A 24,852-nucleotide genomic window follows, 5' to 3' on the forward strand; every position below is an offset into this window, starting at 1 on the left:
GCATCTCCTGGAGGTCCGCGATGAGATTTTCATCATTCTTTTGGCTTTTTAGTATCTTTAATATTTCTGACCTGAGTTCGTTATTTTCTATTTCGATTTCTTCTTGGTCATTATTTTCACTCATTAGTTCTTCTTCTTCAGTGGTGTATTCTTCGGATTCTTTCGAAATCGCATTGGTGGATTCGTTGATCATCTCTTGATCAGTTTCTATTTCTTTGCTGTAGGCCCTGGTGTTGGGCCTATCTTTCTTGGACATTTTTAATTACTTATTGAGTCAATTAACCATCCTCTGCTACCAGCTTGTTGCAATATTTTCAGGATCAGACTCAATAAAGATAATAGGAGTTAGAGCTTTAAATATATTTCTTTTTAATTATGATAGGCATTCTATATTCACTGAATATTCAAAGTAGAAGCAGTGAGAATGGTGAGGGTGGCTCCTTATATATACAAGGGGTGGAGCTAGGAATGGGAGTGGTAAGTTATGAATACATTAAAGTCCAAAGAATAAGTTAACCTCTGATGTTCCATATATACATTATTTACACATTGGAGAATAAGGGATTTACATCTGACAGTACTTTTCCCGGTACAAATGCAGTAGATTACAATAAAGAATACGGACCTACACAACATGCTAAAAGCTAGCTTTCTAATTGTAGCTTGGTGGTGATCCTGAAACCCGATGGCAATTCCACGCCTCAGGCAAGAGGAATATTTCAACCTGAAATATTGAATCTTTTAGGAATGAATAAATGTCGCTTTCCCAAGAATCTGAAATAACCAGATTCTTATGCATTATATTACCCAGATGAAAACCCAATGGATTCAAGTCTTATTCTTAAAGAAGCGTTTCAGACGATCTTATTATGCTCCAGGGGTATCGATAGCAATCATGATAAAAACGCATATTTTAGATACTGTTCGGATCTTTTCCCATTGCCACTTTCTTCCTGCATTTAATTTCAAGTGATTTAAATTTTTTCGGGGGGAAAAAGTGATTTTGAAGGTGGGGAGCGGAGCATACTTTTCAAAAGGGAATTTGCTCTCTGCAATCCAGAGAACGTTTCAAATAACTCTTAATCGGGCGTCTCCTCTAATCCCATCGCTATCTTTAATAATACCGAAAGAATTCCGGACATGGCTAAAAAAAAAATTAAAAAAAAAAAAGCACAGCAAATGAAAGCGCGGCACGTGCATGATGCCTTAAAAGGCTCCTCCTGCTGACTATTACAAAGCACCACAACATCCAACTTCGTCACGTTTTCTACACCCCCCACCCCCCCACCCCGAAAAGCACAGCACCACTCGGGCAATGCTTCGTGACGCACGAAGTGGCGGGGGAGGGACCTCCTGAGTTTACGTAAGAAGGAAGCGGTGCATTTTGGGGATTGTAGGCCTGCTAGATATCGAGGCCGCCCGCGCTGAGATGGTGAGATAGGGAGTCATTGTTCCAGGTCGACAATACAGAGCGGCGGAGGAAAGACGTGGGAGCAGGGTGGGGTGGGGGAAGCCAGCCCGGCCTTTTAATTGTGGCTGTTTTGGAGGATTTGGTATTGGTATAATTGGAGGTTAGACGGGGTGGGTGGGTTGCTTTGTATATATTGTTCTGCTAAGAGGGATTTTAGGCATCCCCCCACCCCTCTGAGATTTTCCATAAACCCACTTTTCATTTACTCTGCATGGCAGATAATTCAGAAAAGGGTGCCTCCGAGTAAGCCTTCTGGCGACACCCTATTCCGTTTTACAAATAGGCAGCAGTGCAGAGTCAGTAACGCAGCCTAAAGTCTGGAAGGAAGGAAGGAAGGAAGGAAGCCCCCGATGTACTCTGCATTTAGGATTTTTTACTCAACAGTTAACAGTGAGGACGGCGGCTTTAAGAATACAGCAGGGTTTTAAAGCTATCTTCTGTTCAAAGGATTACAAAATTAAATTCTTCCGTGACTTAAAGTTAAGGCGAGAGAAGAGTTTCTAGGTAGGAATTCATGCGTGCTTGAGAATTATAAGTAGATGGTGCTTAAGAGGTTTGCCAACGGTAATAATATAGTTTGTGTTAATGCTTCTGATGTGAAGTCTGGTGGGAAACATGAATATTCGGCCTTTTCTTATCTGTTGCTGTCCAAATATAAATTGGCTTCAAATTGTATTCAAATTCAAATTTCCCAGCCTTTCAATTCTTATACTTTTCAACTAGCTATGCACCAAGACAAATTCCTTGTATGTCCAATCACACTTGGCCAATAAAGAATTCTATTCTGTTCTGTTCTGTTCTGTTCTGTTCTGTTCTGTTCTATTCTATTCTATTCTATTCTATTCTATTCTATTCTATTCTATTCTATTCTATTCTATTCTATTCTATTCTATTCTATTCTATTCTAATCTAATGTTCATGTTGAAGGCCAAAACTTTGGTGGGCCCCATATTAAGGAAAGCTACTTGTTGAGGATAATTCTGGAAATAATCACGTCTCTCATACTCTGGATAGTACACGTAGTCCTCCAGTTACGACCACAGCTACCAAGCATCTGGATTTTGATCATGTGACCATGAGGATGCTGCAACTGCCCTAAGTTTTTTTTTTCCAGTGCTATTGTAACTTAGAACAGTCACTAAACGAACTGTTGTAAATCGAGGATTACCTGTAATGCAAAACTACTCAGAAAAACCCATTAAAATTTACCTGGGACATTTTTCCAAACAAACATAAAACTGCAACTTTAAACTGCAATTCTAAATTATACAAGAATGTATATCTCGGCAAAGTATTCTGAAAGTAATGATTTCCATTGGGAGGAACCTGAAAGGCAACCTGTATTCTTTTCTATTTAGATGGTTACTGTTTTCCGAATAAACTATCCAAACCAGAAATTGGAATTCTTATTAAAATGTCTTCTGATTCATCTTCATCTGCCCCAGCAAAAAACACTTCTTCTGTTGCATTTGATATCTACAATATCTGCCGTCTACTAACTAGAAGATCACAGGGATTTTATACCAAAGATGCTGGAACTGTTTATAGGAAAAACATGAGTCTCTTGAGGAAGCTAATATGCCAGGTAACAGCTATGGGAATTCTTCATATGCAGTACATCTTATAGCTCAATCTATACCAGGTTTATTGACAACTTCTGCATAGAAACCTAGAATGAATTTCATATGTAGATCATAAATTTGAGATTAAGTATGGATTTAATGCTGTTTCCTACACTTGTATGTTTACTAAAAATAGAAGCATGAAGTGGTTCTAAAGGAAATATTTTTTCAGTGATTATTAATGCAATCAAGACTACAGAGTACTTGGTACTAAAAATTCCAAACAAATCTCTTAGTGCATTCCTATATATAGCTACTTAGAAATAAGCCTTGTAGAATTAGATGAGATTTATTTTCCAATAGGCTTGTATAGATGGCAGCTTTATTGACTCTTCTGGGTCTTTTCAAAGGTTGCTGCAGTTCAGTCCCATACAGTACATACATCATTATTCCTACTTTCCTATAACCCTACTTTGGTCAATCTAGTTACTTCTACTTAATTATGCATAGGACTGAAGCTAATGTTATATGAGTCTCTGGAAAGTTACCATACCATTGCTTACATTGTTAGGTATATTATTTATATGAGATGTAGTTATAGCATAAACGGGCTCAGAAAAATTGCAAAATTAATTAAGCCTCAAAGTTCCAATATGTGCCAATATGACATCTCAAATAAAATGGAACTTTGAGGAACTTCAGGCCCCAGAGTCTTATTTCGTTGGGGATGTTACTTGGAACCCTGACATTAATATTGTATAGTTGCACTTTATATTTGACATTGGAAAATAGGTATATTATCTTCCATCTTTGATGAAAAATACGATGTAGAAATGATTAAGCCAAATCTTTATATAACTAGTTATTGTTTATTTCAGGAGACAACAACATTCAAGAATGTTTGTACTATACAGTCTTCATCTCCAATTTCTTATCACAGGGGAAAAATTTATCTTAACAATTACCGGCGTTGTGTGAGCTGGTAATTATTCTCTTTAAAAACCTTCTCCGTTTCCTTTTAGAAAATATTGTAAAGAGATATTTATCTTTTTCTAAGTAATTTTATTAATTTTAAATGATAAAATTTAAACAGTACAATATTAATATCTAGATATTCATAGAGGCATAGTGTTTGGGGTAAAATTGGGTGAGGTGGCAATTCTATAGAGCTGAAGGCTGACTTGCCTACTTGAAAAGGTTCTGTTTATTTGATATAACTCATGCCTAGAATTACAGATCTTTGTTTTTAGTTATTTTTAACTTTTCTAGTTTTAGCTTGGGCTTTATGTTTTATTATAAATCGCCAAAAGACCTCAATAGCTAGTGGTAAGGTAAAGGTAAAGTTAAAGGTTCCCCCGCACATGCGTGCTAGTTGTTTCCGGCTCTAGGGGGTGGTACTCATCTTCGTTTCTAAGCCGAAGAGCCAGTGCTGTCCGAAGACATCTCCGTGGTCACAAGGCTGGCATGACTAAACTCCGAAGGCGCACAGAGCACTGTTACCTTCCCACCAAAGTGGTCCATATTTTTCTACTTGCATTTTTTACATGCTTTTGAACTGCTAGGTTGGCAGAAGCTGTGACAAGTAACAGGAGCTCACTCCATCACGCAACACTAGGGATTCGAACCGCTGAACTGCCAACCTTCTGATCGACAAGCTCAGTGTCTTAGCCACTGAGCCACTGCATTCCTAGCTTGTGGTACATTATATTAAATAAAAAGTAACAAATTAATATCCTGGTATTTGTCTCTAGTAATACCAAATCAGGCAGAATATGATCCCACAAGGTGGCCCTGAGCAGTGATGGAGAGACATGAGAAAGCAGAACTGAAATAATTGCAATCCTCTGGTAATGATGAAGTTTAGTATCACAGAGTGGCATGGGGAAGATCCTGAATGCTGGGCACTACGAAGATTTGGTAACAATTTAGAATAGTTCAATCATGGAATTCATCCCCATCAGATGTCATGGTAGCTACCAATGTAGATGGCAATTAGACATATTTGGGAAAGGGATATCAGGGGTTATATCCTTGTTTCAGAATTCCCAAATATCAGTTGCTGTGATGCTAAAATGAGAGATTAAATGCTCATTTGCAGGCTGTGAGTTTTCTGGCTGAATCTGCTTGGGCACCATGACTTCTCACATTTTATTAATCTTATGTGATACAGCATGTTAGCCAAGATAGGACTGTTGCCTATTCTAACAGTATGCTTATGTTCTTAGTAAATACGCAGGACTGTTTGAATAATAGAAAGGGATATATTTTAATTTCCTCCTCCTTTTGTGTCTGTCAGCATTACACCAGATCCAAGAACGATTTATCAAATGCCAGGATGGCCTACCTCAGAAAAAATAGAAGATGCTTTATTATTGGAATGCCCAGTGGTAAGATTTTTTTTAAAAATAACTGCTGAATATGACAAGTAATTGATACCCTTGTGTCATATCCAAAATATCCTCCCTTTTTTTTTCTTAGTTACAAGCACAACAAATTCAGTGAAATCTCAAAAGCATCATTTGATGAATTAAAGGAGCATTTTAATACCAAGTTTGAGTTCTCCCTGTTACCTATTTACATGTACCTGCTGTTCTTTGGGATAAAATATGTGATGTGTGAAAGCTAAAAGATAATAGATTAGATAGATAGATAGATAGATAGATAGATAGATAGATAGATAAAAAAGGAAGAAAGAAAGAAAGAAAGAAAAAGATAATTTTCAGGAATATGGTTGGACAAAACAATCAGTTATACAACTGGAGTTTTTTTTTTTTATAAAAAGTTTTTTATTGTTTTATACACAAACACACACATAGTACATCAGTCATTCCGTGTGTCATCTCGTGTTTCTTCAGTAACTACTTCTTCAAGAGTTTAGAAGAGGCTACAGTATTTAGCTACTTTCCTAATATTCTGTTTTGCTGTCGGAATATATATAAATTACAGGAAGATGTCAATACATTTGACAAAGTGCAATCCAAAATATTTTGTGAATTCATACAACCTTAGATGCTCCATGTTTGAAATCTGATTACTATATGAAATATTATGGTTTGATAGTGCTTGGGGTAGTAAACCAGGCGCCTGATGGAACCCGAAAGTTTCCTGATGGAGCTTGGGTCATTTCCCGCCTCCTTAGCCCACGATTCATCTGAGACCCTTGTCGCAGCCTGGGAACAGGCTGTGGTGGGGGCCCTGGATCGAATCGCGCCTTTGCGGCCTCTGATCCGGCGCAGATCCTGGGCGGCTCCTTGGTTTACCGCGGAGCTCAGGGAAATGAAGCGTCGGAAAAGACTCCTGGAGGGTGGTTGGAGATCCTCCCGATCCGAGTCCGACCGAACACAACTAAGAACCCATATTAGGTCTTATCTTGTGGCGATGGAAGTAGCGAAACGTAACTATTTCGCCACTCTCATTGCATCTGCAGAAAATCGCCCAGCAGCCCTGTTTAGAGTGACCCGCTCCCTCCTTAATCAGGGAGCGAGGGAGGACCCCTTACAGGGCCGTGCTGAGGACTTTGCACAGTTTCTGCAAGATAAAATCACTCAGATTCGGACCGGGTTGGACTCCGACTGGACAGAGTCCGTTGAGGTGACAGGGCCTAGTCTCGGTGGAGACATCTGGGTTGAGTTTGAGCCTGTTTCATTGGATGACGTGGACAGGATTATGAGTAGGCTGGGGTCTTCCACATGTTTACTGGACCCGTGTCCCTCCTGGCTTGTTTCGGCAGCCAGGGAGGTGACTGGAGACTGGATCCAGGCTATTGTCAACGCTTCACTAAAGGAAGGGGTCTTTCCCGCTGCGCTTAAAGAGGCGGTGGTTCGACCCCTCCTTAAGAAGCCTAACCTGGATCCTGACGTACTTAACAACTACCGTCCAGTCTCCAACCTTCGCTTTTTAGCGAAGGTTGTTGAGTCCGTGGTGGCACAGCAATTCCCTCAATTCCTGGAGGAAACTGACTACCTGGATCCTTACCAATCTGGTTTCAGGCGTGGCCACAGCACGGAAACGGCATTGGTCACCCTAGTAAATGATCTCTGGCGGGCCAGGGATGGGGGTTGCTCCTCCATCCTGGTCCTTCTTGACCTCTCAGCGGCGTTTGATACCATCGACCATGGTATCCTGCTGCAGCGGCTCAGGGGGATAGGGTTAGGAGGCACTGTTTTACAGTGGTTCTCCTATCTCTCGGGCCGTCTGCAGTCTGTTTGGGTGGGGGGTCAGGGATCCTCCCAGAGGCCTCTCACTTGTGGGGTGTCTCAGGGCTCAGTTCTCTCTCCTCTGCTCTTTAATATCTATATGAAACCGCTGGGTGAGATCATCCGTGGTTTTGGGGTGAGGTATCATCAATATGCTGATGATACCCAGCTTTACATTTCCACCCCTGACCACCCTAGGGATGCCCTTTCCATGATGTCCCACTGCCTGGAAGCGGTGCGGGTTTGGATGGGGAGGAACAGGCTTAGACTCAACCCTTCCAAGACTGAGTGGCTGTGGATGCCGGCATCCCGGGATCTGGAGGTTCCATCCTTAATGATCGGAGGTGAAACCCTTGCTCCCTCCGATAGGGTCCACAACTTGGGTGTCCTCCTGGATTCTCGGCTGTCTTTAGATGACCATCTGACGGCCTTAACCAGGGGGGCCTTCGCACAGGTCCGTCTTGTGCGCCAGTTGCACCCATTCCTAGACCGGGATGCCCTCGCCACGGTCACTCACGCCCTTGTTACCTCTAGGTTGGACTACTGTAACACCCTCTACATGGGGCTGCCCTTGGGATGTGTCCGGAGGCTTCAGCTAGTCCAAAATGCAGCCGCGCGGGTAGTTACGGGGGCGTCTAGATACTCCCGTGTAACACCTCTCCTGCATGAGCTGCACTGGCTACCGGTGGCACTCCGGATACGTTTCAAGGTGCTGGTGCTCACCTATAAAGCCCTTCATGGCTTAGGCCCGGGGTACTTGCAGGACCATCTCCAGCCGTTCTCCCATCGTCCTGTGCGCTCTCACAGAGTCGGCCTCCTCAGGGTGCCGTTGGCCAAACAATGTCGGCTGACGACCCCCAGGGGGAGGGCATTCTCTGTGGGAGCCCCGACCCTCTGGAATGGATTGCCCACTGAGCTCAGGACAGCCCCCGACCTTCTTTCCTTCCGTCGCGAGCTGAAGACATGGCTCTTCCGCCAATTAAACTGATCTATTTGGGGGTACACTGGTATAATTTTAAATCGTTTTTTAATTGGGTTACTGATTTTAATTTGGTATTGTATTGTGATTTGTATTGAAGTTGTCATTTTGTAAGCCGCCTTGAGTCCCTAGGGAGAAAGGCGGCATATAAATTGCAATAAATAAATAAATAAATAAATAAATAAATAAATAAATACATACATACATACATACATACATACATACATACATAAATACATAAATACATAAATACATAAATACATAAATACATAAATACATAAATACATAAATACATAAATACATAAATACATAAATAAATTACATATAATAAAGGATGGGCCCAGATTGTTGAGAGAACTGGGGGAGAGCAGTTCCCCCGCCCCCTTGCCCCATTGCTGCAGCAAGGACAGATGGGAAGAATGGAGGGCAAATGTTAAAGCAAGTATTGGAGAAGCCACCAGAATCACCAAAGGCTCTGCTTCTGGCCTCTGGTCCAGGCCTTACTTACCCCACTTCCTGGCAATCTGTAGCAGCTACAACTCCTCCCAATTTCTTGGTACTAAATTCTACACTATTTGTTCATGACTTCTATAGGGTTCTTGCCTGTATAACTAGATTGACTGAATGTGTGGGACAAGGATTGGGAAGCCGTGCAGGAACTACGGGCCCCAAGCTAGTTACTTCACCTGGCTCTAGCACTTATTATGTCCCTGATAGCAAGGAAGAACAGTGTTCAGTGTTGGAAAAGTAGAGGTAATCTAGATTTAGAGTTTTGGATTACAGATACAGTATCTGTTTTTGAGTGGGCTTTTTGTCAACATACTGGAAGGAATGATAAATACCTTGTGCATCAGAGTTTAATAATATGATTTAAAATTATAAGTTGTATTAATGGGGGTTATTAATAATATGGAAGTTTTGTGTGAGTTTTCCCTTTTAGAACATTTAAGCAACATGTTAAATTATTTAAATGAAAATAACTTTTAAGGAATGAGTCCTTCAAGATATTTTGAAATATAACTCACTTGCTTGTGCTAGCTGGCTCATTCCACAACATCTGGAGGGCCGAAAGATTGTTCTTGCCTGCTTTGGTGAATGTATCTGGACGATTTTTGCGCAGGGTGGTAAACAATCAGTGGCATCTCTATCAAAATGAAGGCCTATAGGAGTACAGGTAGTCCTCAATTTACGACCACAATTGAGCCCAAAATTTTTGTTGCTAAGTGAAACATTTGTTAAGTGAATTTTGCCCCATTTTATGACTTTTCATGCCACAGTTGTTAAGTGAATCAGTGCAGTTGTTAAGTTAGTAACACGGTTGTTAAATGAATCTGGCTTCCCCATTGACTTTCCTTGTAAGAAGGTCACAAAAGGTGATCACATGACCCCAGGACACTGCAACAGTCATAAATATGAGTCAGTTGCTAAGCATCTCAATTTTGATTAAGTGACTATGGGGATTCTGCAACAGTCGTAAATATGAAAAATGGTCATAGGTCCCTTTTTTTCAGTGCTGTTGTAACTTTGAACGGTCACTAAATGAACTGTTGTAAAGTCGAGGACTACCTGTAAAAGGCATTCCCCCAGCTGGCTTTACAGGTAGTCCTTGACTTGCAACAATTTCTTTAGCAACTGTTTGAAGTTAAAACAGCACTAACAAAGTGACCTACAACCAGGCTCGCTCTTACGACCATCACACCATCCTCGTGGTCACAGGATCAGAATTTGAGCAGCTGGCTACTGGCATTTACTTATGTTTGCAGCATCCCAGGTCAATGTTATTGTCATTTGCAGCCTTCCCAACCCACCATTCCAACAAGTAAAAGTCAATGGGGAAAGCCAGATTCAATTAACAATTGCATGTTTCACCCGACGACAGCAACGATTCGCTTAACAATTGCGACAAAAAAAAGGTTGTAAAATTGGGCACAACTCGTCTTAACAACTGTCTTGCTTAACAGTGGAAATTCTGACCCCCATCTGTGGTCATAAGTCAAGGACTACCTGTACACAAATGCAGCCGATTGTAGTTTATTCAGTAAACCGTAGCTTAGAGAACTGTGGCGTAGCATGACATGTGACCTTTCTCTGAATTTTGTAGAGCTAAAGTCTTTTTAATGCAGGGGGAAGTATTGCCCATGCCTTCAGACTACAAGCCTTCTTGGGCAGCTGTGACCGCTCACAACTGGCTTTTCCGCCTGTCTGCAGATTCAGGAGAGATACTTGAAAAGGTGTACCTCACTTCCCACTGCAAATTCAGGTAATCAGGGTATGCTTGATATAACGCTGTATGGGTGTCTTAAAAGGAATGGAACTCTTCATGTTTCCCGTCTAGTTTCGGTGCTTTAAAATGTAACCCTAAAGAGGCTGTAACCCACTGTATTCATTAGATTTATTCCTAGATTTCTTCAGGTTAATTATAGGCATGTCTCTTCTCAATTTTCTCTACCTTTCCTACTTGATCTGGCAGAAGAGACGTGCTTTGGAGGCTGTTGGCTTAGCGGCCCAGAACGTAGGCTTTTTCTGTCATACAGTACTGTTTTTTGGGGGGGCGGGGGGATATCATCCCCCTAAGTTGATCTTAGTCCTGTTCCTGTTACCCTTCTGTAAAGCCTGGAAAATTTAGTTTTGTGCCTGAGCCTGAGCCTGGGACCCTGAAAATGTGATAGGGCCCATCTCCTGCTGTGTGAATAATTGGTTGGATAATGCCCAACTGCCATGAGCTTTATTTGTTTATGTTATTTATTGTATTGTAAACTATCTAAAGTCACATAGGATGGGCAGCTATTTCAAATACATTTTATTACTATGGGTGGTTGCACAGTCATCCAGATGTTTAGATTGGATCTGGCATTTTTGTCCACCTATCAAGTTCCTTCCAAGGACCTGGAAGAGGCTGATACTGTTGTCTGTTGATGCTGTTCCAAGTAAAGCTGCCTCTTGCAATTGACGGGGGATGATTTTGTTCTACTTCTGTTTGTGGGTCTTTGTATTTTGTGATTTTTCTCCAGTTCTTTCTCTTCTCTTCTGCTGACTCCAGGTGCTGATTCTATCTTTGCTTTCTTTTTGCCACAGTTGTTATTATTATTAGACAACAGAATAGAAGATAACAGTACCATGTTTCCCCAAAAATAAGACCCTGTCTTATATTTTTTTGAACCCCAAAATAAGTGCTTGGCCTTATTTTCGGGAAGGTCTTATTATTTTGGGGCGTGTGGAGCAAGATGGGGCTTCTCTTGCCGTCTTACCTGATTTCCAGTTCTGCATTTAATTCTTTTCGGGGGGGGAGGCTTATTTTAGTGCATGCTAAATAATGTCTTATTTTTGGGGAAACAGAGTAGAAGGACTGTGGCAAAACTAAGCAAAGACAGTATTAATTCAATCCATTGTAGGCTCCCTGGGTGTGATCCTAAAACATATGGAGCATCACTTGAACACCATCAGCATTGACAAAAATCACCATTGGACAATTGCAAAAACAGCTTTACTCAGAACAGCTGATGTCCTGCAATACCTTTTAACCCTGACGAAGAACAACATTTGCCCAACCCAGGTTCTTGGTAAGGACACAGTACATGGATAATTATTATTATTATGGTAGTTTGTGTGCCTGCACTTTGACCTACACTGACTTGCGAGTCCCTTTCACTGAAATCAAATAGCTATAATGACACGTTTTGCACTCAGGACTAAGGTGTAAACTTTTAACACAGTGTAACAGTGTCATTATTTGATAGCAGAGTTGAAACTGCAGGAGTTTGAATCCAACAAAGATATATTTCCAAGTGTGTCTTTTCTCGGGCAGAAACTCTCCTGGTTAAATCAAGCTGTGTTGTTTCTTAGTTAAATAAAATATTTTGTTCTCAATTGGCTTTCTAAAAATGCACTATAATTCTATTTTTTATGAGTTTCCTCTTTATTTCTTATAGGTACTTAAATTGGGACATGCCTCAAGAGGTCATGGCAATAAAGTCAACTCAGCTAAAACTCCCAGCAGCTGCACGACGGGTATGTTGACATGAAAGTGTTTATTACTGCTCTCCAAAAAGACTTGCCATTGCATTTTAGAGAAATAGACGTGTTGCTTTCTTTTGCCACAGTCGTTATTATTATTAGACAACAGAATAGAATCTTCATGCTTTCCTGGTAACTGCATCTTTAAAGTACATAGACTCCTTATGAATCTCTTTTGAGGTTAGCATACAAGTTACTGCTCCATTGTGTTGCAGGTTACTAACAATACAGTTAGTTGAGACCTTGCAAGCATGAGCCACACCTTAATCTAGCCTTCCCCAATTTTAATCCTTGGACTTTTTGAGGATTCCTTAAATGGAGACTTAGTGGGAAGGTTATTTGTCATTTTGAAAGGTGGAAAACAGAGGAGCGCATATGTTTTATAAGTATTCTAGAAAAATAGGAAATGTAGCAATAGCAATTAGACTTATATATCGCTTCACAGTACTTTACAGCCATCTCTAAGCGGTTTACAGAGTCAGCATATTACCCCCAACAATCTGGGCCCTCATTTTACCCACCTCGGAAGGAGGGAAGGCTCAGTCAACTTTGAGCCTGGTGAGATTCAAACTGCCAAATTGCAGTCAGCTGGCAGTCAGCAGAAGTAGCCTGCAGTACTGCATTCAAACCACTGCGCCACCACCGCTCTTATGTACATATATGAATATCAGTTTTACACTATGCCTTGCATCTGTTTTCTTAGACAGGCATCCAGCAGTCTGTACTGTACTTTCTTGCTATATTCAGAGTTTGGCCACTTTCATTTGTGGGCATGCTGGAGCTTGACAAAAAGGTAAGTTTATTGTCTTAGCGATGCTCTCCCCTCTAGTAATACCTGAAGGTAGATCAGTATTCCAAGCCTTCCACTGTCCTGAATCAATTAGAAATAGATTATTTAAATTTAATATTAATGTACCATCATTATTTTGCTTCCAGGAGAGAGGGACTATAGCTTAATGGTGGTTACATGCTCTCCGTGCAGAAAGCGCCAGGTTCAGTTCCAGGCATACCTCCTGAAAAGGCTCCTAGGATTGACTGTGAAATACATGGAAAAAAATTGAGAGCTACTGAACAGCAGAGCAGATGGTCCTTAACTAGATGGAAAATTGTGTGGTTTGGTAGAAAATAGCTACTGACATCCTTATACGGACAACTCTTGAGGTCATATTTTGTTATGAGTTGATCAGATGCTGGAATCCTCCAGTGATCACTTGACTAATGCGATTTTTTTTCCCCCTCCTCAAACCAGATCTTTGGAAATAGCATGGCAGATGTTTCAGTATCTCATGAAATGCTGATTGTAACGCACAGCACAGGTCATGTCAGATTGTATAGCTTCCAGGCAATCTCTGAACGGGTAATAACATACAATTACAATACTTTATTCATTTATTTATTTATTTTTAGTATCACTATGAACTTATATGAGGTTTTTAAGTGAATTTTAACTTTTGCCAGTGAGGGCATTGTGGAGGCAATTTACTATCCACCTAGGCACTAACCAAAAAGCCTGTTTGGATCCAAATTGAAGGGAAAAAAAGATGATTAAAAAACCTATTTTTTATCCTTTTTCCTTTTTTTGTTTCTATTATTCTATTCTATTTTATTACATTTAAAGATTGCTTCATTTAATTGGGTTTCTTTTAGTGTATTTAGATGTTTTGTCAACATTTTGCATTTTTAACAATAAAATGCCTGGCTCCAAGCCAATGCAGTGTAGAGGACATTTAATTTAATCAGCAATGTACTATTGAAGATCATTTGACCATTTTAATTAAGAAACAAGACTATAATTTGACATTAGAATTTGAGGATGCAATCTCAATCTCATGCACACAGTTACTCAGGAATAAATGTAGGTAAATCCACACAAATAAGATACCAAACATTTGTTATAAATCAATGTAGACCTCTCTTAGATGTGTATGCAAGGACATTATATATTGTATGTGCAATAGAATTAATCAGATGTGATATTATTTTTAGTTCATGGAACACCCGGTGGATTTGGGACAGGAATACAGCTGGAATGGCAAAATTGGGATTGTGGGGAAATACCCTTTTGGCATTCCGTGTAACATTAAAATAACAGGTATTTATAAAGACTTATTGTTTATCAGCATAACTGGTTGGCTTTAGATTTTGTTTAAACATGCTAGCAATCCCAATTGGTTTTATAATCTGATGGTATTTTTATATACTGTTATACTCATATTAGCCCTTCCCAGTGTAATCCTATACACAAGTTAGCTCTTTGAATTCAGTGACAATCACTTCTAAGCAGGTGAATACAATAACATTGCAGGTGGTGAGGTTGTGGTGTTAAAAAGTGATAGAATTTTTAACAAGTTACCCTGACTAAAATATTAAGGTGATACAGTATTCTGCCGGTTTCCCACAAGCAGAGTCAATGGGCAAGCCAGCAGGCAAGGTCCTATGTTGCTCTGGTAAGTCTCTCTCCTTGCCCTTTCTTTCCTCACACGCACCAAGCTCTTCTTCCCCCTTTGCTCACACACCCACCAAGCACCCTCCTTCTGTAGCCTCCCTACGTTCGCATTCACACATATAATCACCAGGACCATGATTGAAAGGAATTTAACATAGGTACCAAATGAATTACTTTGGGGAATGTACTCTAAAAATGGGACACCTATCTGAAAAATGCCCTGCTTTGTGTCCATCTGTTCTTGGGTGGGTGGGTGGGAGCGAGTAGGGACACAGCAAGAGAGGCTGTTTCTAGACTTTGTAAGTTCATTCTACACTTTGAAGTGGTTTCAGAAACTTAGTGGCAGCCAGTAAAGATGGCAAAGTCCTGGCATATGTAACATTAGCCAAATTAAGTCAGCAGTCTCTGTTCTGAACTGTTTTCAGTGGGAGGCTCATCTCCAATTCATGGCAATAACCCAAGCTGCCTATATAGGTGGTTTCGAAAAATGCTATTTTCCAGACTCTTTTCTCCATCAGTATGTATCTGTCTCTTCAAGAGAATTTTTTTTTGCAGTTTTTGTGTTAGCTAGTTATAAAGAGATAGAAGCCATATGTAGCTCACTAGATGTTACTAAACTCAGTTCCTGTCAGTGGTAACTATCTTAACAAAGTATAAAGGATGTCAGGAGTTGTACGACAACAGTATCTGAAGGACCACTGTTAATTTCTATTATGCAATAATGCTCCTCTGTAAGCTATTGATATTCCATTATGTTTTTAGCAGGACAGGTAAAAACAATTTAGCTTAGCATATGTGTCTCCATATGTAGCATATGTATGTATATATGCATATGGGTACACATTAAAATAAATTGTTCTTACGTGGCTCTGTATGTGTGTTAATTCAATTTTTAAAAAGAAATAAATTATATTTTATATGTTTTTAACTTCTTTATATAGATAAAGTACAATAGCAACTATTCTGACTTTCAGGACAATTCCATTGTTAAATAAGTTTCAGCAGCATTAGTTAGTTACTTGAAAAGGATGCATTGAATAATGCAGAACTATGTCGCTACTTCCATTCTATTTCCCAGTCCCTGGATTTTACATATTCTAAGCCAGTGATGGCTAACCTTTTTGCTGTCGCGTGCAAAGAGTGGGGGAGGGCTCGTGCGTGTGCATGCCCACACCCATATTGCCCACCCATGCCCCGCCCTCCCGCGCACGTTGCATGCTCCCCCTGCGCTCCCCCCACTTTTGGCACATGATGGCATAGTGGGCTCATTTTTCAGTCTCCCCAGGCTCCAGAGGCTTCTAGGAGCCTGGGGAGGGCAAAAACAGCCTTCCTCAACCCCCCTGGAGGCTCTCCGGAGGCCGGAAGCAGCCCATTTCCTGACTTCCGGTGGGCCCAGAAGGCCCAAAAATCAGCTGGCCGGCGGGCACATGTGTGCTGGAGCTGAGCTAGGGCAACGCTCGTGTGCCCTCAGATATGGCTCCGCGAGCCACCTGTGGCACCCGTGCTATAGGTTCGCTATCACAGTTCTAAGCCATAATATGGTTTGAGTTTGGCTTAATACGATATGCACGCTCAACAATGTATTTTTTAAGGTATGGTTTATGGCTTACCAGAGTGCATGACTCAGGCCATTGTGGCTTCTTCAGCAAACCATTGTTTAAACTAAACAGAGCAAATCACGAAATCCCACTGACAAATATACCGTATTTTTCGCTCCATAAGACACACTTTTTTTCCTCCCAAAAGTGGGTGGAAATGTCTGTGCATCTTATGGAGCGAATATGGGCGACAGGCAGCAGCGGCAAACCGCAGCAATAATCCCCGCCGCCTGGAATAGCTGATCGGCAATATTCTGGGAGGCTGATCCAACCGCCAATCAGCTGCTCGGCAGCAAAAGCTCCAGCATTTCCCAGCAGAGGCATCAGACATGGGGGAGGCAGGCTGTTTGCTGCAAGGACACTAGCCAGATGAATATCGGATGAACGCTGGGAGGCAGAGGCAGATTTTTTTTTCCTGTTTTCCTCCTCTAAATCTAGGTGCGTCTTATAGTCAGGAGTGTCTTAGGGAGCGAAAAATACGGTATTTGGAATTTAAATCAGCCTCTACTGTCATTTCTCTGGAGTAATTGTGCTGCAGTAGAATCAGGACAACAGGAGGACGTACACCAATATATTTTTATTTTTGGACTTCAAGACTTCTTGAAGATGTCGGGTTTTCAGTAAAATTAAGAAACAGATCAAGATTTTACTTAACTTTATATTTTTATTAGCCTGGATTATTTTTGCATTCAAATATAAACTTTTATTATTAATTGAAATATTTGCTCTGTGTTTGGCAAAATGTTTCTAATGTTTTTGATCACAGACTCTGTGAAAATTATAAAATTTTCATAATTAAAGTCAATAAAGAAACACTTTGTATGAATATTGAGCAGTTTTATATCGGTTTAGCTGTCATGATTTCCCCCCAAAACGTAGAAGCAGTAGAATGATTTGCTGAAAATGTTTTAGATAAGATTAATAATTAATTTAGTTGGTGGCTACAGTGCACATATGTCCAGATAGCATAACTGCTTTTCCAATAATGCTAGAGTTTCTATTACTGTGTAATTTTTAATATTTCTTTATAATACTTACAGGAAATTGATTCCTTGAGCTGTTCATTAACTCACTCAGATAATCAGTTGAGGTTCTTCTAATTGAATGCGAAGTAGCATGGTTTGTAATCATCACTGCATTATAAAGTAGAGAACTGCATTTTTCCGCACTTAGTGCAAATTCAGAGGAAGGTTTTATTTTGATTGACAAGCAGAAGAACAAGTGAAATGATAGAGCTGTTCACGTGAATATATTTATTAATATTCAGTTATTTTCACAGACACTCCAGATCTTCTTTTTGAAGTCTCATCCCTCGAGAGCGCATTTCAAATTGGAGGATATCCTTGGCATTATATCATTACACCTAACAAGAAAAGTCAAGAAGGAATGTTCCATGTTTGTTCTTTAAAAGATCACACTTTGGTAACATTCTAATGCTGTGAATTATGCAGTTCCCTCAGGAATGTTAATAGAATCAAAATGTTAAATGTTTTTTCTTAGATACTGCCTTTCATCAAACAGTTTTATTTAGGTGGCAACATGATATTGAAAGTTAATGACCGTCATAATATTGAAGTATTGGGCATGTACAAAATAATACATGATCAAGTTGAGGATTTTTTAAATTTCATTCTGAAAAGGATTCTGGAAGGCCATATCCCACTGAGGGGTATATCCAAAAGCAGAGTGAACAAGGCCAACAGTTATGATCTTGATCTTCATTTCCCCTCCCCATCTGGAATCTATTTACTTATTCATATGTAGTCAGAAATAGGTCGCACTGAATTTAGTTGAGCACATTCCTGGAAAAGCGTGAGTAGAATGTTAATGCTAAAGAGGGAATTTAAATGTCAGTTGATCTCATTCCAATTCAGAATTGCATTTTCATATGTCTCTACCCTCTCCTTAGATAAATCATATAGAAATATTGCTTTCCATTAACTTCCATTTTAGTTCTTCAGATCTTTGCAGAATTCTCCCTGCCCGAGGCAAAAACATCCGCCATGCTTAATTCTAACCAATAAGGAATTTAAAGCTTAGTGAATTTGGAACAGGACCAAATGGGAGCAACAGTTCCAGAAGCAGAGCCAATAAACATTCTAAAGATTTTTTTTAAACATAGTGGAACACCAAAGAAGTCTAAATAAGAGCAGATAACAATAGGTGAAATTGTGGGTTTGAGCTGGGAAAAAGTGTCAAGATTCCTAAAATGTGATAATCTTCTATATGCATAATTTCCCACAGCCCCTTTAAGAATATTGGGATGTGCAGATGATAGATTTTCTCTCAGCTTTTGCTCTTTTCAGTGTTAGTTTAGATTTAAATGCTTAATCTTTAATATTTAAATGTTAATTTAGATTTAAATTGAAATCTAAATTCTATCGATTTAGGCAAAGAATGGCATACAGGATATGAAATGTTGTTCACTGGAACCTGACAGGATATCTTTCCACCCCGACAGTTCAGGAAGGATGCTACACGTGGGTCCAAATTTAATTAAGTAAGTGATTGCTGAAAACTACTTTGCATCAGGATGAGAGTAATTTGCTAGTTCTGTGTGGGATTGGCTGTTCAGATTGAATATCTGATCAGCAAAAGTTAGGAGCTACACCGTGGGGTTGGGGTGGGCACAGGTGAATGAGAGCCACAGGTAATAAGGAATGGGCAAGTTAACCCAGGGTTTACATCAGGGGTGAAATCCAGCAGGTTCTGACAGGTTCTGGAGAACCGGTAGCAGAAATTTGAGTAGTTCAAAGAACCGGCAAATACTACCTCTGGCTGGCCCCAGAATGGGGTGGGAATGGGGATTTTGCAGTATCCTTCCCCGGCCATGCCCACCAAGCCACACCATGCCCACCAAGCCATGCCCACAGAACCGGTAGTAAAAAAAATGGATTTTACAACTGGTTTACATGATAGTTTAGATGACAAAGCCAGATCTTTTAAGGCCAGTAGGGTGAAGATAAGTCTGTGGGCTATGATGCTGCAGAGAAAGAGCTTTGACAGGAAAGGCTCTCTTTTTGGTCCTCCAGATAGCACTCTCTCATGGATGGCACCAGATCATACCTATACTACTGGATCTAATGACCTCTCTGGGGAGAGACAGTCTCGTAAATAACTTGGTCCCAATCCATGAGGCTTATCCACAATTAAAGTTATCTAGATTAGTATTGCTTTTTGAGAGTGGCTCTTTGGCCGAAATGTTTCTTAACAATTGTAGTGTTGTGCTTAACTGTGACAAGAAAGGTTTTAAAGAAAGGTTTAAACTGTGGAAAAGTTTTAAAATAGGGCAACAGAAATTTTGGGCTCAATTGTCCTCCATTTATGACCACAATTGAGCCTGAATTTCTGCTGTTAAGCAAGGCAGTTGTTGAGTTCTGCCCTATTTTAAAACCTTTCTTGTCACAGTTAAATGCAACACTGCATTTAGTTAGTTAGTTAGTTAGTTAGTTAGTTAGTTAGTTAGTTAGTAACAGTAACACAGTTGTTAAGTGAATCTTGCTTCCCCATTGACCTTTCTTGTCAGAAGGTCACAAAAGTTGACCCCGGGACACTGTAACCGTTGTAAATATGAACCAGTTGCCAAACACCCAAATTTTGATCCCATGACCAGCAACAGTCATATGAAAAATGGTTGTCACTTTTTTCAGTGCCGTTGTAACTTTGAATGATCACTAAACAAATAGATGTAAGTCAAGGACTACCTGTATGCTATTATGTATGTTACTCTGAAGAAGCACCTAGCTCTTTCAAAAGATCCTTTTTGAAAAAAATCAGCCTTTGGCTCCATCGTGCAGTAATTTGTTCAAACAACCACAACTTCATTTTCTACAAGGAATAAAAAGCAGTAAAATTGGTATTTAGGGAGAAAGTACTTTCAGCTTTCCCCATTCTTGTGAATGTGATTCGATCCCCATGGGGTTTTTCTTTCTACAGAGTTCTGAAGTTGAAGGAAACTGAAAGTGCCAAGCAGCAAGAAGTCACGGAAGATTTTATCATAGAAGCCAACAGGGAAAATAATGTGAGATTATAAAAAGAAAACAGGTTGAAACCATTATTCTTTAAGACAAATATATTTCATTGGGAGAGTTTCTGTTCCTGAGGCCTGAGTCAAACATTACATATATGACAGTTGGCTGGATTCATAAAACATGCTAAGCACAAACCAAAACTTCCTAACCATGATGCCTGTCCTTTAACTGAACTCCTCCTGTTAAAGGATAAATTGTACAAGAGATGTAACACATAATAATCGAGGGGGAAATCTCCTTGCAGCTATATTTTCTATTTTCTGCAAGGTGATTTTTTAAAAAAATAGTTAAAGTGTTCAAATAAAGGTAAAACAAATGCTCAGTTAGTGTTGTCCTTAGTTGATCGAGTGTCAAAACAACACAAAAAACCCTTTCTTATCTTCATATTTTTTCATAACAAAGGTGAACAACTCTGTAACAATAACAGCATCTGGCCGAATAGTGAAGAAGCGTTTTAAATTATTGGATGATGATCCTGAGCAAGAGGTAAATTCAGTTTTAGTTAGTTGGCAATCATTTGATCCTGAATAAAGCAATCAGAGAAATGATCCCATTGGCTGGGTAAAGTTTGCATATGCCTACAAAATGTTTGTATTTGTATGCCATAATTTCTTAATTGATATCTCCAGGAATATGTTGGGGGTTGCTCTCTTTTGAAAGAGAAAGAGAGAGATCAAGCATTTTCATTTTATCATTGACCTCTGATCTGTGAGGAATCTTTCTGTGAGTTATTATTGTGTTAATAGGACTTAAAGAATGTGAGGACTGTTAAGTTCCTGGAAAGAGATGTGAGGAATTAACTTGGTTGTTGATTATCTACTTAATCTCGCAAGGTCTTGCCGGAGACCAATTCTATGCTGTTGAAGAGCATGCAGGTCACAAAAAATGATAAATAATGCAAAGAAAACAGTTGAGATCTGAGCTGAGCAATGTGTCCCTACATCATTAGCAATGTATTTTTGGAAACCATTTTTCACTTTCTATTAGGAACTGTAGCCGAGATGACACAGCCACAAGAATTCTAATTCCTCAGCTCTGGAAACCATTTTCAGCCTTGTTTCCATGGAAATGAATATAGTTGGGGGGTGGGGGGTGAAAACATGGCAAGAACTGTTTGAGGCTTTTAGAATCTGTAATTCATTTATATTCAATTGCCAAATTTAAAAAGAGATCACAGAGAAGCAAGACCCCAAGTTTTACCTAAAACATACCTTTTCTTTGGTTTTTTACAGCCTTAAATTATATTTTACAGAAGGAAGTTGTTTAAAATACTTGCCTGTATTTAATTGGGATACATAAATGCAAAAATTTCTGCAGTCCATTTTAGACTAAATCTTAAAACATGGGATACCTATATGAGTTATCTGTGTGGTGATTTCATCGTTAACAGTTACGTACAGTTATTTATTTGGGTAGTTGCTGCATTGTTGTTTTTCCCAGAACATCTCTCCATATCTTAAGCTATTCGTACATTTCAAATCAAATCCTGATGATGTCAGTCATTCTATGCCCATCTGTTACTTAAGTGGGTTGTAAACGTTGTCACACATAAAGTAAAGGAACTAATGTAATGTTGAATTAGGAGCGGAGAGACCTACGATCTATCCCATGCTTAGTCACTGGAAGCTCACTAAGTGTTTTCAAACCCACCTCACAAGATTGTAATTGTGAGGAAAAAATGTACCTATGTACCTATGTCATGTTGAACTCCTGAATGTCAGGATGCAAATTCACTAAATAAACTTGATAATGTACAAGTAAAAGCTCAGATGAGTATAGCCTTGTTCATTGAAATGGAAAGAACCTACCTGCACTCATTTGCCTTTCTACACACACAATGTTTACAGTAAGGCAACTGGAATTTGAGTTATTAAGGTCAACTGTTGAAATAATGCATCCTTCCAGAGATCTCAAGTAAACTGGATTGAAAATGTAGGCTATGACCTGATGAATGAGAGTAAGCTTTTAAAAATTTAGGGAACTTTTCCTCGTTTTTATGTTTTAAATTTGTATTGAAAATAGAAGATACTTTAAAATGTGACTAATGTGCCCACTGCTGGATTTTTTAATTTTAATTTTTTTTTTGTGGCAAGACCTTCAAAATTGTCGACTATGAAGATGAACTGAACTTGCTATCTGTTGTGGCTGTTACTCAGATAGGAGTTGATGGGGCAGCTCATCTTGATTTCCATTGTAATGAGCAGGGTATTCGGTTGAAGAGTTTTCCTTTTGTGGAGTCCTGGGATGTGGTAAGTATAATTTAGGTTTTCCTAATGTTCCTACTATCAACATACTACAGTAACTTAGCTCTAATGACATGAGACTGTCGAGCCATTTATATGTGCCATTCAAATGCTAAAGATAAAAATTTCCAATATATGGGACAAGTTAAAGTAAAGGAGTTATAGAAAGATAATAATGCAGCAATCTGGAAATACACCCAATGCATTCCTCTTGGATCCATCTGATTTCTATCCAGAGCTCAATTTTGTAGATTTAAATTGGCTGGTTGCTTTGAAGCTATGAGATACACACTTCCCTCCAAAGAACCTTTCCAATTTAAAAACAAGCTTTAAGCATCTTTTTAAAAACAAAGTTGAAGGACAGGTGTTTTTAATAATTGGATAAATGTATAAATGGCATTTATTTTTTTAAAAAGTTCCCAGTCTGAAGAAAAGGGCAAAGCAAAGCTTTTCAAGCTTTAACATGGAAAAAAAATATATGTCCACAGCTGAAATTCAAACAGAATGCCAAGGAAATCTATAGAATCGGTGATGTTTTTAGGCAAAGTATCAAATGTCTGTGTTATTTTAAAATGCTATACACTGTCCTAGGTATACTACCTAGGCATTACACAGAATGACTATTTAGGCAAAGTATGAAAAAAGAGTCAAGAAAAGGGCTAGGGCTAGCCTTTATTGTAAAGACATATATGAAAATGAAAGAATGCTACCATAGAAGATCCAGTAATTTACCAATAATCTGGAAGTGTTTAAAAAATAAAAAATGTTTTATCACCACAAAGAGTTTATGTGTGGTATAGATGCATTCTCGCTATCCTTTGAAGTGTAAATTATGTTTTTGTTCTCCTAATGCAGACATACAACCATGAAGTTCACTTTGATAGAGATATAGTGCTGCACATACAACAAACACCCCGCAGGATGTTCAGCTGTCACGTATACCAGATGACCTGCAATAGTGGAAAAGATGACAATATACAGAAAGGAAAAAGAAGAGGAAGTGTTTGGTCGAAAACTGGGGGGAGATGCTGAATATTTTTAGATTTCACCTTGATTTGGAGACTTTGCTGTAGACAGTATCTGAAGACGTGCAAGTCTCTTTTTATGCAATGTAATAGTAGTAACTGTTATTCTTCTTTGTATAAATGTAATTCTTTTTATAACTGCTTCCCAGCCTTTGGGCTAAGATCAAATGTACTGTAGTATAAATTATTTTAAATATTTATTTTAAAAAACGCTCAAGTAGCAAAATTGTAAATTGCCACAGATGTATATATATATTTCTAAAATATAGCTCTTTTTTTATTAATATTGCTGGGAGAATTGTGCAGAATGCAAATTCAAACTACATTTATGCTGTCATTAAAAAAATTGGAATTTAAATCATTCTACTCTATGGAGCAGAGAACACTCTTCAGTTCGGTAGGGGCTTAATCGTGGTTATCTATGCTCTGCTACAGCTAGACATTGTATAAACACTAACTGACAGGGTTGTATTTCTTCTAACAGGCAGAGTGGAAGCTGACCTTAGTTCTTCTGTCAGCAGATAACTGATCACTTGCCAGTCATATGAAGAAGATTGTTAAATGAGATTCTCTTTAGAAGTAATACTGTGTGCAGCAGTCTACTACTAAATGCCTAGGGGTGTGTTTACTATTTTACAGTTATGCAGAAATAGAGTGCTTAAGAGTTAAGAATAGGCATCGGTGATTATTTTCTCTTTCACCTCTATTTCTCTTTTAGAGATCTATTTTATGTGCTTACTTATTTTTACTTTTTTACATATCCAAGACTTAACTTTATACTCTATTTTTAAATTTTTCTCTCTATATAAGTATCTATTACTTCTATACATCCTTCTAATAACCGTTCTAACTATTTATACATACGGTTTTCTAGAAGTCATCCGATAGGCTGAACCAATGTTAGTTGTTAGTTTCTTTTTTCTTGTATTGTCGTTAATGTATACATGTTTGTAAGTATTTTTGTCTTATGTTTTTGTTTAATAAAAAAAAAAAGAGTTAAGAATAGGCTGCTCATTCTCCTGCTGCATGATTTTCCCAATATTTATGTGTGTCCATTCCCAGGTATCCTGTTTTGGGAATTTCCGGTTTTTAATTTCTTTCTTTTTAAAAGAAAAAAAAATCATTTCTGACAGATGTTCCTGAGAATTAATTGTGTTCGATTTCCTCCCTATTCTCAGTGTTTTATTGAAAGATGTTCATTTATGTTAGAACATGTAAAACATTCTCACTTATTCATTTTAATATCCTGGCATTCTGGTGCTGAAAATAAATACTTCTTGATAGTCA

The 24,852-nt window shown here is 39.0% G+C and overlaps 1 protein-coding gene across 2 annotated transcripts; it reads left to right on the forward strand.

Annotated features, from left to right (window-relative positions):
* Positions 1-1,319: 1,319 nt before the first annotated feature.
* DCAF17 (DDB1 and CUL4 associated factor 17) lies at positions 1,320-24,852 on the forward strand. 2 transcript variants are annotated; one of them, XM_034427268.2, is made up of 15 exons: positions 1,320-1,432; positions 2,830-3,056; positions 3,912-4,015; positions 5,330-5,420; positions 10,332-10,468; positions 12,138-12,216; positions 12,926-13,015; positions 13,472-13,579; positions 14,209-14,314; positions 17,546-17,688; positions 18,657-18,766; positions 20,203-20,287; positions 20,700-20,783; positions 22,391-22,546; positions 23,396-24,852. In XM_034427268.2, the coding sequence occupies exons 2-15, from the start codon at positions 2,886-2,888 to the stop codon at positions 23,570-23,572; spliced, it is 1,641 nt and encodes a 546-aa protein (XP_034283159.2). In that variant the 5' UTR covers positions 1,320-1,432; positions 2,830-2,885; the 3' UTR covers positions 23,573-24,852. The 2 variants fall into 2 exon arrangements, with proteins under 2 accessions (XP_034283159.2, XP_034283158.2); XM_034427267.3 differs by having other exon boundaries at positions 1,385-1,975.

Source organism: Pantherophis guttatus, chromosome 1, assembly GCF_059756535.1.
Source record: "Pantherophis guttatus breed Tessera chromosome 1, ASM5975653v1, whole genome shotgun sequence".
In the NCBI taxonomy this organism is placed as follows: Eukaryota; Metazoa; Chordata; class Lepidosauria; order Squamata; family Colubridae; genus Pantherophis; species Pantherophis guttatus.